Below are 14,891 nucleotides of genomic sequence, written 5' to 3'. Positions count from 1 at the left end.
TTAGATTTCCAGTAAAAAAGAAAAAATTATACTTTCTCCATTTAGTCCTATCTCCCAGGGACTCAGTTTGTCTACTTCATTGGCATTTTTTCTTCCTTATCAATGGGACACCTAGATTCTTCTGCTATAAAATACCACAGCGGTCTCCAAAAAAGCACAATCCACATGCTTCCTTCCCCTTCTGGTAAGTATTGTTTTATCATTTTAGTATTTTTATTTTTTGAGTTTTAATTTTTTATTTTATTTTATTTTGAAGATATTGTTTTTGCATGCACATGCATGAGAGAGAGAGAGAGAGAGAGAGAGAGAGAACAAGTGAGTATGCATGCACAGAAGCAGGGGTAGTGAGGGTTGCAGGAGAGGGGAGGGAGAGGGAGAAGTAGATTCCACCGTGAACAGAGAGCCCAATGCCAGGGCTCAACCCCAGGACCCTGGAATCATGACCTGAGCCTAAGGCAGATGCTTAACAACTGAGTCGCCCAGGAACCCCATCTTCCTATGTTTCCTTTTAGAAACTGTATAATATTAGGTCTTATATTTAGGTCTGTGATCCCTTTTGAATTAACTTTTATATTGGTGCTAGATTTGGATTGAAGTTGGTTTTTTGTTTGTTTGTTTTTGCATCTGGAAATCCAATTGTCTAGCACTATTTATTGAAAAGACTACCCTTTCTCTATTGATTGCTTTTTCATCTTCAATTGAAAATCAGTTTTCCACATATTACATATAGTGTGGGACTATTTCTGGACTCTATTCTGTTCCACTGACTTATCTTTACACCAATTATCACACAATCTTGATTACTGTAGCTTTATAATAAAATCAGATAGTGCTAGTCTTCTAATTTTTGTTCTTTTTCAAAGATTTTTTTAAAAAAAATTTAAAAAATTTTAAAATTTTATTTATTTGACAGAGATCACAAGTAGGCAGAGAGGCAGGCAGAGAGAGTGGGGGAAGGAGGCTCCCCACCAAGCAAAGAGCCCGATGCGGGGCCGATCCCAGGACCCTGAGATCATGACCCGAGCCGAAGGCAGAGGCTCAACCCACTGAGCCACCCAGGTGCCCCTCAAAAGCTGTTTTGGCTATTCTAGATACTTTGCATTTCCATATGGATTTTAGAATGAGCTTGCCAATTTCTCTTGACTTTTTTTTTTCCATTTTATTTATTTTTTCAGCGTAACAGTATTCATTGTTTTTGCACAACACCCAGTGCTCCATGCAAAACGTGCCCTCCCCATTACCCACCACCTGTTTCCCCAACCTCCCACCCCTGACCCTTCAAAACCTCAGGTTGTTTTTCAGAGTCCATAGTTTCTTATGGTTCGCCTCCCCTTCCAAATTTTTTTTTTTTAATAAACATATAATGTATTTTTATCCCCAGGGGTACAGGTCTGTGAATCGCCAGGTTTACACACTTCACAGCACTCACCATAGCACATACCCTCCCCAATGTCCATAGCCCCCTCCCCCTCTCCCAATCCCACCTCCCCCCAGCAACCCCCAGTTTGTTTTGTGAGATTAAGAGTCATTTATGGGGGCGCCTGGGTGGCTCGGTGGATTGGGCCGCTGCCTTCGGCTCAGGTCATGATCTCAGGGTCCTGGGATCAAGCCCCACATCGGGCTCTCTGCTCCGCGGGGAGCCTGCTTCCTCCTCTCTCTCTGCCTGCCTCTCTGCCTACTTGTGACCTCTCTCTCTGTCAAATAAATAAATAAAATCTTTAAAAAAAAAAAAAAAAAAAAAAAAAAAAGAGTCATTTATGGTTTGTCTCCCTCCCAATCCCATCTTGTTTCATTTATTCTTCTCCTATCCCCCTAACCCCCCATGTTGCTTCTCCATGTCCTCATATCAGGGAGATCATATGATAGTTGTCTTTCTCCGATTGACTTATTTCACTAAGCATGATACGCTCTAGTTCCATCCACGTCGTCGCAAATGGCAAGATTTCATTTCTTTTGATGGCTGCATAGTATTCCATTGTGTATCTATACCACCTCTTCTTTATCCATTCATCTGTTGATGGACATCTAGGTTCTTTCCATAGTTTGGCTATTGTAGACATTGCTGCTATAAACACTCGGGTACACGTGCCCCTTTGGATCACTAGGTTTGTATCTTTAGGGTAAATACCCAGTAGTGCAATTGCTGGGTCATAGGGTAGTTCCATTTTCAACATTTTGAGGAATCTCCATGCTGTTTTCCAGAGTGGTTGCACCAGCTTGTATTCCCACCAACAGTGGAGGAGGGTTCCCCTTTCTCCACATCCTCGCCAGCATCTGTCATTTCCTGACTTGTTAATTTTAGCCATTCTGACTGGTGTGAGGTGATATCTCATTGTGGTTTTGATTTGTATTTCCCTGATGCCGAGTGACGTGGAACACTTTTTCATGTGTCTGTTGGCCATCTGGATGTCTTCTTTGCAGAAATGTCTGTTCATGTCCTCTGCCCATTTCTTGATTGGATTGTTTGTTCTTTGGGTGTTGAGTTTGCTAAGTTCCTTATAGATTTTGGATACTAGCCCTTTATCTGATATGTCGTTTGCAAATATCTTCTCCCATTCTGTCAGCTGTCTTTTGGTTTTGTTAACTGTTTCCTTTGCTGTGCAAAAGCTTTTGATCTTGATGAAATCCCAATAGTTCATTTTTGCCCTTGCTTCCCTTGCCTTTGCTGTTGTTCCTAGGAAGATGTTGCTATGGCTGAGGTCGAAGAGGTTGCTGCTTGCATTCTCCTCAAGGATTTTGATGGATTCCTTTCTCACATTGAGGTCCTTCATCCATTTGGAGTCTATTTTCATGTGTGGTGTAAGGAAGTGGTCCGATTTCATTTTTCTGCATGTGGCTCTCCAATTTTCTCAGCACCATTTACTGAAGAGGCTGTCTTTTTTCCATTGGACATTCTTTCCTCCTTTGTAGATTAGTTGACCATAGAGTTGAGGGTCGATTTCTGGGCTCTCTATTCTGTTCCACTGATCTATGTGTCTGTTTTTGTGCCAGTACCATGCTGTCTTGATGATGACAGCTTTGTAATAGAGCTTGAAGTCCGGAATTGTGATGCCACCCACTTTGGCTTTCTTTTTCAATATTCCTTTGGCTATTTGAGGTCTTTTCTGGTTCCATATAAATTTTGGGATTATTTGTTCCATTTCTTTGAAAAAAATGGATGGGATTTTGATAGGGATTGCATTAAATGTGTAGATTGCTTTAGGTAGCATGGACATTTTCACAATATTTATTCTTCCAATCCAGGAGCATGGAATATTTTTCCATTTCTTTGTGTCTTCCTCAATTTCTTTCATGAGTACTTTATAGTTTTCTGTGTATAGATTCTTAGCCTCTTTGGTTAGGTTTATTCCTAGGTATCTTATAGTTTTGGGTGCAATTGTAAATGGGATTGACTCCTTAATTTCTCTTTCTTCTGTCTTGTTGTTGGTGTACAGAAATGCAACTGATTTCTGTGCATTGATTTTATATCCTGACACTTTACTGAATTCCTGTACAAGTTCGAGCAGTTTTGGAGCGGAGTCTTTTGGGTTTTCCACATATAGTATCATATCATCTGCGAAGAGTGATAGTTTGACTTCTTCTTTACCAATTTGGATGCCTTTGATTTCTTTTTGTTGTCTGATTGCTGAGGCTAGGACTTCTAGTACTATGTTGAATAGCAGTGGTGATAATGGACATCCCTGCCGTGTTCCTGACCTTAGCGGAAAAGCTTTCAGTTTTTCTCCATGGAGAATGATATTTGTGGTGGGTTTTTCATAGATGGCTTTGATAATATTGAGGTATGTGCCCTCTATCCCTACACGTTGAAGAGTTTTGATCAGGAAGGGATGCTGTACTTTGTCAAAAGCTTTTTCAGCATCTATTGAGAGTATCATATGGTTCTTGTTCTTTCTTTTATTAATGTTTTCTATCACATTGATTGATTTGCGGATGTTAAACCAACCCTGCAGCCCTGGAATAAATCCCACTTGATCGTGGTGAATAATCCTTTTCATGTACTGTTGAATCCTATTGGCTAGTATTTTGGTGAGAATTTTTGCATCTGTGTTCATCAAGGATATTGGTCTGTAGTTCTCTTTTTTGGTGCGATCCTTGTCTGGTTTTGGGATCAAGGTGATGCTGGCCTCATAAAATGAGTTTGGAAGTTTTCCTTCCATTTCTATTTTTTGGAACAGTTTCAGGAGAATAGGAATGAGTTCTTCTTTAAATGTTTGGTAGAATTCCCCTGGGAAGCCGTCTGGCCCTGGGCTTTTGTTTGGAGATTTTTGATGACTGTTTCAATCTCCTTACTGGTTATGGGCCTGTTCAGGTTTTCTATTTCTTCCTGGGTCAGTTGTGGTAGTTTCTATGTCTCTAGGAACGCATCCATTTCTTCCAGATTGTCAAATTTGTTGGCGTAGAGTTGCTCATAGTATGTTCTTAGAATTGTCTGTATTTCTTTGGTGTTAGTTGTGATCTCTCCTCTTTCATTCATGATTTTATTGATTTGGGTCCTTTCTCTTTTCTTTTTGATGAGTCTGGCCAGGGGTTTATCAATCTTATTGATTCTTTCAAAGAACCAGCTCCTAGTTTCATTGATTTGTTCTATTGTTTTTTTGGTTTCTATTTCATTGATTTCTGCTCTGATCTTTATGATTTCTCTTCTCCTGCTGGGTTTAGGGTTTCTTTCTTGTTCTTTCTCCAGCTCCTTTATGTGTAGGGTTAGGTTGTGTACTTGAGACCTTTCTTCTTTCTTGAGAAAGGCTTGTACCGCTATATATTTTCCTCTCAGGACTGCCTTTGCTGTGTCCCACAGATTTTGAACCGTTGTGTTTTCATTATCATTTGTTTCCATGAATTTTTTCAATTCTTCTTTAATTTCCTGGTTGACCCATTCATTCTTTAGAAGGATGCTGTTTAGTCTCCATGTATTTGGGTTCTTTCCAGCTTTCCTCTCGTGATTGAGTTCTAGCTTCAGAGCATTGTGGTCTGAAAATATGCAGGGAATGATCCTAATCTTTTGATACCGGTTGAGACCTGATTTGTGACCCAGGATGTGATCTATTCTGGAGAATGTTCCATGTGCACTAGAGAAGAATGTGTATTCTGTTGCTTTGGGATGAAATGTTCTGAATATATCTGTGATGTCCATCTGGTCTAGTGTGTCATTTAAGGCCTTTATTTCCTTGTGGATCTTTTGCTTGGATGATCTGTCCATTTCAGTGAGGGGAGTGTTAAAGTCCCCTACTATTATTGTATTATTATCGATGTTTCTTTGATTTTGTTATTAATTGGTTGATATAGTTGGCTGCTCCCACGTTAGGGTCATAGATGTTTAAAATTGTTAGATCTTCTTGTTGGACAGACCCTTTGAGTAGGATATAGTGTCCTTCCTCATCTCTTATTATAGTCTTTGGCTTAAAATCGAATTGATCTGATCTAAGGATTGCCACCCCAGCTTTCTTCTGATGCCCATTAGCATGGTAAATTGTTTTCCACCCCCTCACTTTAAATCTGGAGGTGTCTTTGCGTCTAAAATGAGTTTCTTGTAGGCAACATACTGATGGGTTTTGTTTTTTTATCCATTCTGATACCCTGTGTCTTTTGATTGGGGCATTTAGCCCATTAACATTCAGGGTAACTATTGAGAGATATGAATTTAGTGCCATTATTAGTCTGTAAGGTGACTGTTACTGTATATTATCTCTGTACCTTTCTGATCTGCTACTTTTAGGCTCTCTCTTTGCTTAGAGGACCCCTTTCAATATTTCCTGTAGAGCTGGTTTGGTGTTTGCAAATTCTTTCAGTTTTTGTTTGTCCTGGAAGCTTTTTATCTCTCCTTCTATTTTCAATGATGGCCTAGCTGGATAGAGTATTCTTGGCTGCATGTTTTTCTCGTTTAGTGCTCTGAATACATCATGCCAGCTCTTCCTGGCCTGCCAGGTCTCTGTGGATAAGTCTGCTGTCAATCTAATATTTTTACCATTGTATGTTGCAGACTTCTTTTCTCGGGCTGCTTTCAGGATTTTCTCTTTGTCACTAAGACTTGTAAATTTTACTATTAGGTGACGGGGTGTGGACCTATTCTTGTTGACTTTGAGGGGGGTTCTCTGCATCTCCTGGATTTTGATGCTTGTTCCCTTTGCCATATTAGGGAAATTCTCTCCAATGATTCTCTCCAATAGACCTTCTGCTCCCCTCTCTCTTTCTTCTTCTTCTGGAATCCCAATTATTCTAATGTTGTTTCGTCTTATGGTGTCACTTATCTCTCAAATTCTCCCCTCGTGGTCCAGTAGCTGTTTGTCCATCTTTTGTTCGGCTTCTTTATTCTCTGTCATTTGGTCTTCTATATCACTAATTCTTTCTTCTGCCTCATTTATCCTAGCAGTGAGAGCCTCCATTTTTGATTGCATCTCCTTAATAGCTTTTTTGATTTCAACTTGGTTAGATTTTAGTTCTTTAATTTCTCCAGAAAGGGCTTTAATATCTCCAGAGAGGGTTTCTCTAATATCTTCCATGCCTTTTTCGAGCCCGGCTAGAATGTTCAGAATCGTCATTCTGAACTCTTGATCTGACATAGTACCAATGTCTGTGTTGATTAGGTCCCTAGCCTTCGGTACTGTCTCTTGTTCTTTTGATTGTGGTGATTTTTTCCGCCTTGTCATTTTGTCCAGATAAGAGGATATGAAGGAGCAAATAAAATACTAAAAGGGTGGCAAAGACCCGAGAAAAATGTGCTGTAACCAAATGAGAAGAGACCCCAAATTGTGGGGGGGAGAATGGGGATAAAAAGAGGTTCAGAAAAAAAAGAAAAAAATTTAAAAAATAAAACAAATAAAGAAAAAATATAAAAAAGAAAGAAAATATATATATATTTAGATAAACTAGTCAAAAAAACGTTAAAAAAGAAAAGGGTAAAAGTTTAAAAAAATTTAGCAGAAGAAGAAAAAAGAAAAAAGAAAAAAGAAAAAAATTGAAAAAAGAAAAAATAAAATTGAAGTAGCGCAAGACTAAAGAATCATGGGGAGAAAGCCATGAGTTCCGTGCTTTGCTTTCTCCTCCTCTGGAATTGCGCTGCTGTCTTAGGAATTGAACCTACTTTCCTTGATAGATGAACTTCGTCCTGGCTGGATATTTTGTTGATCTTCTGGGGGAGGGGCCTGTTGTAGTGACTCTCAAGTGTCTTTGCCCAAGGCGGGATTGCACCGCCCTTACCGGACTAAGTAAGCAGCCGGACTAAGTAATCGGCTCGGGTTCGCTTTTGGGAGCTTCTGTTCCCTGAACGCTTTCCGTAGAGTTCCGGAGGGCGGGAATGAAAACGGCGGCCTCCTAGTCTCCAGCCCGGAGGAGCTGAAAGCCTGGGGCCCCACTCCTCAGTGCACCCCCAGAGGACAGCACCCAATCACTCCCGTATCCCCAGCCTCTAGCCGCGCTCCGAGCTCACCCAGCCCGCGCCCAGTTCAAGGTAACCCCGAGCTGAGAGTTCAGTCCTCGGCTCTGTCTCTGTAGCCGGCTTCTCCGTTCTAATACCTGTGAGCTCTCCGACACTCCGACACCCCCGATCCTTCTGTGACCCTGCGGGACCTGGGGCCACGCTGACCCCGCGTGGGCTTCACCCTGGTTTAGCCTCTGGAGCAATGTCTCTCAGTGGAACAGACTTTTAAAAGTCCTGATTTTGTGCTCCGTTCGTCCGCTGCTTGCCGGGAGCCGGCCCCTCCCCCCGCGGTCTATCTTCCCGTCGTTTTAGATTCACTTCTCCGCCAGTCCTACCTTTCAGAAAGTGGTTGATTTTCTGTTTCTAGAGTTGCTGTTCTTCTTCTCTTCGCTCTCCCGTTGGATTATTAGGTGTTTGCAATGTTTAGATAAGCTATCGAGCTGATCTCCTGCTACCTGATGTAGTCTCAGCCTGCTACTTCTCCGCCATCTTGACTCCTTCCCGAGCTTGCCAATTTCTACAAAATAGCCCCTGAGAGTTTGATTGTGATTGCTCTGAATCTTTCCATCAATCTGGGGAGACTGACATTTCAACAATACTGAATCCTCTGACCCATAAAGAAGAGGTATTTCTTGATTTATTTAGGGCTTTACTTTCTTTCAGTAATGTTTTGTAGTTTTCAGTGTCTAGGCTTTTAACATATTTTGTTAGATTTCTTTCATGTTTCTTGATACTGTTGTAAAGATAATAATTTTTACATTTTAATTTTCCAATAATTCATTGCTAGTATGTGGAAATACTAGTGATTTTTGAATACTGATCAGGTATCCTGTAGCTTTGCTAAATCCACTTATTCTAGTAGTTTTTTGTAGATTCCACAGACAACCATGTTGCGTGTGAATAAAGATAGTCACTTCTTTTCTAATGTGGATGTCTTTATTATCATTATTTTCTTGCCTTATTGCATGGCTAGGACCTTAATTTAGTACAATGTTGAATAGAAGTGGTGAAGTAAACATCCGTATCTTGTTCCTGATCTTAGAGGAAAAGCATTTAGTTTTTCACTGTTAAAAAAGAATGATGTTAGCTGTAGGTTCTTAAGAAATAGATATTATTGGGGCGTCTGGGTGGCTCAGTGGTTTAAGCCTCTGCCTTCGGCTCAGGTCATGATCTCAGAGTCCTGGGATCGAGCCCCGCATCGGGCTCTCTGCTCAGCAGGGAGCCTGTTTCTCCCTCTCTCTCTGCCTGCCTCTCTGCTTACTTGTGACCTCTCTCTCTGTCAAATAAATAAATAAAATAATTAAAAAAAAAAGAAATAGATATTATTTAGAGTTTGAGGAAATTTAAATATACAGATTTAAAAGACAAAGCTATGCGAGGTATTTTAGTTTTGTTTTCCATTATGGAGTGAAACCTGCCAATTTTACTTATTTATAAGAAGAGGCTTTAAAATGGAATTTGGAGAAACATGAATTTATAGGGTCTTATTTTTTACCCATGTGTCACTAAGTACTTTATAAAATTTAATGGCCCAGAAATTAGATATGACTCAAATCCCAGGAAAGATCAACATTTTGGGAATAAAATATAATAAGTTAACATTGGATTTTGCTTTCAAGAACTAGAAATGTTAAGCTACAAGAGACCCTATATAGAATGGTATCAACATTGGAAAAACTGTGGGTATGACAGAAACAGGCTAGAAAACAGGTAACTAATGTTAGTTTTTATTATTTGAAGATAAAGATTTAACAAACATTAACTGTGCAGTCTCTACTGTGTCGATCGCTTTACATAAAATTTGTGATCCTTCTGATAGCTATCTATCTATCCACGTATCCATCTAGAAACCAAAGCACAGAGAGGTTAAATAATTTATTAAATATCAAAAATCAGTAAGACTGATATGTAGACACAGATTTATTTTATGGGCTCAAAATATTAAAAACTTACATGTAAAATTGCTTTGATATAAAACATATTGGGTTATGTCAATTTCTGCCAGTTTTCAAGTGAATGGGAAGGAGGCAGACACAGAAACTTTGAATATACCATTAACCCATTAACTGCAGTTATTTTGCCAGCATTAATGGATAAATTTTGGAGTAACCAAACCATGTGAGGGCAGCTTAGCTTCTCACACATGTGCTCACAAGGAAAGTTTGTATCTTCAAGAGATGAATAGTTTTTCTTTTTGGAATAGGACCTAGCACAGTGCTGGCATGTGGTATGAGGACTGTATCACACAGCCAGACCAGAGCGAGTCAATTTACAACTTGAATAAGCTTCATAGCAAAGTTATAACTGTTACTTGTTTTTCTCAAGGTAGGAAATAATGAAAAAGTTCTAAGAAACACTCAAAGATTTACTCTAATGTTGACAGAGAGGAGATGCTTTCTTATACTTCATGTTTTTGTTCATATTATACATGTCTGGTCCCCTGGTATTATATTTTAAAAATATATTTTAGGTAAAAATTTCGTTTTGTATTTTGGATGTATTTCTTTTTGAATTTGGTTCAACTATTTTAAGAAAAGGAAGCATCCTGTAATGATATCATTTGAACTACGCCAATTTCTTTTAGAAGCAACAAAAAATTTGCCAGATGTTGTTATTATGAAACAGTGATCTAGCATTTATAATTCATCTGACACCTGGACATATTGGCATAAACAATGGCTTTTTATATGATGAGGCAGTTCTAATTTAAGATCAGTGCTTCATCTGTATTCTTTGTAACTCTATTAGTACTAATGGACAAGTCTAGGCAAATTTCCATAGACTGCCTTTTGGCATTCAGCATGTTAGAAATGGTTAATAAGCAGTGAACACATTCCACCTAGGAGTTTCGTTTGCTGCTGCGTAATTTCGCATTCTTTTTTTTTTAATGTTGTTGGACCTGGCTCTGTTTTGTGCCTCTGAGAGACTGAGGACATCAGTAATTCAAATTGTCTGGCAAAAGTTGGAGACATGTAAAGCACTAGTGTTCACTTGAAAGGTATTCAAAGAAGGCGTTTTCTAATGCCTAAAACTAGTATGTAGGAGATGATGAAACACTACCTTATAATTAAGTCAGCAAGAGTCAGAAACACTACTTGTTAACTACAGTCTTCTATAGTCTTCTGTTTTTGAATGAATAAACAATCCCTATTCAGCACAAAGTAATTTGCTTCACCAAAGCTGATACCTATCATAGCCAAGCATCCTTTAAATACTGCAATTAAGGTCATATGCTTCCTTTGCCATGACTTGCCTCCACTCAGGTTTTATGTGTGAGGGTACTAAGGCAAAAGAGGGTTCAGGCAAATTATTAAAAATTCATACTTTAATTAAAAAAAAATTAATGTAAGGGCACCTGGGTGGGTCAGTAAATTAGATGTCCAACTCTTGATTTCAGCTCAAGTCATGATCTCAGGGTTGTGAGACTGAGCCCTGCAGCAGGCTCCATGCTCAGTGGGGAGTCTGCTCTCTCTCTCTCTCCCCCTCTGCCTCTCCCCACTGGCTCATGAGCTCTCTCGCTCTGTCTCCAAAATAAATAAATAAATCTTTAAAAAATTCTATAAAAATTTTTAATGTGGTACAACCAGATTTAAATATATACTAAAGGAGTCTTTAGGCCCTGAACAATATTATTTTCTACAGTTTGTGTAGCATTCACCTATAAATCACTGAGCTGTCACAGAGCTCAATTTATATAGAACATTTGAATTTTAACTCATTATTTAAAATAAGAAGTTACTAGAAATTAAACATACATCCTAAGATGTTTTAGATAACATTACATCGTTTGAGCATCTATTGTAATGTATTCTAAAGACAATAAGAAAATAATTTATACTTTATTTTTGTTTATATTAAGTTACTTTGTTTATACCACTTAAGGGGTACTCACAAAATACAGGTTACTTTCCAATTCTAGACTACTCACACTCCTACTTACCCCAACAATAAAATATAAGTATTCCATATCAAGTAATTATTATTATACTTGGGGTAGAATGATGTTCTCATTTTCAAGAACAGTATGTCTTCTATATGATAACCTCCCATCTCTTACTGATGGTGAGTGGATTCTTTTCCTGACTCTCATGTTAAGGTATGCAGAACTCTGCAAGTTGAACATGGATATTTAACATATCTATTTATTATTTTTTATTTTATTTATTTATTTGACAGAGATACAGGGAGAGAGGAAACACAAACAGGGGGAGAGGGCAGAGGGAGAGGAAGAAGCAGGGAACCTGATGCAGGCTTGATCCCAGGAGCTGGGATCATGACCTGAGCTGAAGGCAGATGCTTAATGACTGAGCCACCCAGACACCCCACTTAACATATTTAATAGTGCATTTAACTTAAGCCAAATTGGGCCATATACACTTAGCCCCCTGCAACTCTCCCTTAATTAAAGGAAAGGAATTTTTGTAAGGCAAAAAACCTAAAAGGAGGTGGGGAGAATGGGAAGGGAGATAGTAGCACGTCAAGAAAATTCAGTACATTTACGAACAATGGAAAATAGAAGGAAGAATAGCAATAAATGACAGAAGATGAGAAGCTGCATTGGGATGCTTGTAGGATGAAAATGATTTGAGAAGGTAACAGCTTGCTCTGTAAACCCAGAAAGGCTCAGGACTCAGAGGCCCAAGAGCAGAGAAACATATATAAGGGAGAAATAGGAGCGAAAAACGAGGACTAGGTGTAAGTCAATAGAAGAAGAGGTGAGATCTCCAGGGTCCTTTCCTACCCCATGTAGTAATGTGACTGCCTCCTTGAAAGCAAGGGATTAGAAGTCTGTCCTCTGGAAAAACCAAACTTGACTGAGCTCTGGACTTGGGAACAGCAGGTACAGCTGGGTTAGGGATGAGGCTTGAAACTGAAAATAGCATAGATAAAGAACAAATCTACACACTGAAGAGGGATCTCCCTGGACCTATTTCCTGCCCTATTTCTAAAGAGCAGACAGCCAGGCTTGTAAGTATTCTCTGGGCACCAGACTGACACATTTTTCTCTGGAGAAACTAGATAGCTGCTTTTTTCTTTTTCTGGAACTCCAGTTAACTGAAATGTTGGACTTACTAATTAAAATTCTGTTTTTCAGATTCATTGATATACAATTTACACATAATAAAATTTCCCTATTTACAGCATATAGGCTGCTTGATTAGCTTTGGTCAGTTGTGTAATCACCACCACAATTAGGACTGATTAGTTACATCATCTTAAAAAGTTTGGTCATGCCCCTTTATGGTACCTAACCACTGGTCCCAAGCGACTACTGATCTGTTTTCTGTCACTACAGTTTTGCCTTTTGTAGAATTTTCTATAAATGAAATCATATAGTGTGTAGTTGTTTTTACCTGCCTGCCCATACCTCTGCCAGTAATACTGAGAAATAACTGACATACATCACTGTGTAAGTTTAACACAGACAGCCTAGATAGCCTAGGTAATAAGCAAGACAGTAAGAAGTGTTTTCATGAAGAACTCATATGCTTTCACCCATCTAGACATGAGAAAAAGATGCTTGCTCCTCTCCTTTGGTCTCAGTTAAATTTTCTGTTTCAGAGACAATGGACTCCAAATGTCTCCTTCATCTATCTGCCAAAAGGAGTATGAAATAAAAAGGCTCATATTCAAATAGTAAACAAATACACCATTTGCTGCAAAGATTTAAAATGTAAGCTCGACCTTGTGACCAGCTTCTCCAGATGCTGCTCAGACAGAATTAATTGAAATTACTCAATAGATTTTTTATTTAAGAAGCTCACTAGAATAATCAGAAACAATCACCAGAGTGTGTGAATGTGGGGATGGGGTGGGAGGGGATGGAAGTCACTGCTAATGGGTACAGAGTTTCTTTTTGGAGCGGTAACATGTTCTAAAATTCATTATGGCAATTATACAACTCTGTGAATATACTAAAAACTACTGAAATGTATATACTTTAAAAAAATGAAAAATTAGGTAGTGAATTAATAAAGCTGATCAAATAATTAATAGACTAAAAAGTGAAACAAAACAAAACCAATACACCAAGCTGGCCTCTTTAGAAGACCCAGTTTCAGTTCTGGTTCCTGAAAACATTCCCACCTCTCCTTCCAATATACCTGAGGCCAATCTATTTCAAAGAGGCTCACTGTTCTGACAAATATGCTTGACATGCCAGAACCCATTCATTTTTGTGGCGCCGATGAAACAAAGCTGGAAATGTCAACCTAGCTTTTCTTAGGCCAATTTAGCAAACCCGGTGCCCTGCAATTCTCAAGCCCAATTCTGATTCAGGCCGCATTAGGAAGTTTTTACCTGATGTGCCTGAGAGGAGGGTAGGAGGGAGCCTAGAGCATTCACATCTCCCCCAACCCCTGCTCCCACTGGATCTGAGTGGATTATATACCTGGGTTTTTGTCTGGTCTCTTGATTAGCCCTGATTAGGTCACTCAGTAGAACCAAGCCAGTGTTCTCAACCTCACAGGCTTGCTTGATTGGACCCTGATTCTTTCTCAAGGGTTAGGCTCTACCTTCTATACTCCTAGGCACAAGATAAGGTCCTCCCACATTGGGAAGACCACCTGCTGGATTCCAGGCCCGGCCATCACCCAGAGATTCCGGCTGTTCTACCATAAATCAAACCTTCCCGGACAACAAACCCAAGTGTGCTCCTCTTCTTGGGAGATGAAAATTTAGAGTGCTGGCCACTTCACATGGGGGCAGCCCAAAAGACAACTCGGCTATCTGAGTTTCAGAAACCAACAAGTTCTTTTCCTTCTCTATTCCCAGGAATCCACTGCTAAGATTTCAACAAGTCTTATGGCTGAGTCCATCAGAGTCATGACATAAAGATACCCGCCCCAGCACTGCAATGCGTGATAAATGCTAGTTCTTCTCTTTCCTTCATATCAAGATCAATTTAAGTTTGCTCTACTTACCTGGTGTACGCAGTCTAAGAACTGTAGGAAGACTGGAGTAAAACCACTACCCTGACAGTTGAGGGTCAAGCTGCTCCGCTGACTGAATTTATGACCAAAAGAGAGCCATTCTTTTTCGACCAACATCCGGAAGCCTTCAAGTGTCCTATAAAAGGGATCACTGAGTAACTGAACCAGGGATGTCACCTAGGGCACAAGCAGGATGGATATTTCATTACTTTCACTCCTGAAAAAATTTTGTTACTAAGACAGATAAAGTCACCTGAACAGCAGATTTGTTCACTAACCACCTCAGGACAGCCAATCAAATTAATTCGCTAACTTTCCAGTAAAAATGAAAACTCAAATTCATTTAGGCTACATGTTTTCTTTCAGAGAATTATGATTTTAATCTTTACCTGAACAGTTTGCTGACTGTAGCCCTCTCTTACAGGTCAATTAATAAGGCTAGAGGATCAGTTCAAACCTATTATCTACTTTCTGGCAGGTATAGATTAACGTCTTACCTAGTTTATATTTATACTTTTTTTTTTTCACTCTGGAGTGGGTAAAGG

General features: G+C 39.3%; 1 protein-coding gene across 3 annotated transcripts in view; it reads right to left on the bottom strand.

Moving 5' to 3' along the window:
- Nucleotides 1–14,891, bottom strand: part of SBF2 (SET binding factor 2) — a 503,560-nt gene that overhangs the window by 17,121 nt on the left and 471,548 nt on the right. For all 3 annotated transcript variants that reach the window (XM_046014550.1, XM_046014552.1, XM_046014551.1), the window contains one exon: nt 14,338–14,523. In XM_046014550.1, the coding sequence (XP_045870506.1) occupies nt 14,338–14,523 (186 nt within the window). The remainder of the gene's footprint in view (nt 1–14,337; nt 14,524–14,891) is intronic.

This window comes from Meles meles, chromosome 8 (assembly GCF_922984935.1).
Source record: "Meles meles chromosome 8, mMelMel3.1 paternal haplotype, whole genome shotgun sequence".
NCBI classification, from domain to species: Eukaryota; Metazoa; Chordata; class Mammalia; order Carnivora; family Mustelidae; genus Meles; species Meles meles.
Note: the sequence above shows the minus strand (reverse complement) of the source record. Positions and strands in the feature narration are given on the sequence as shown.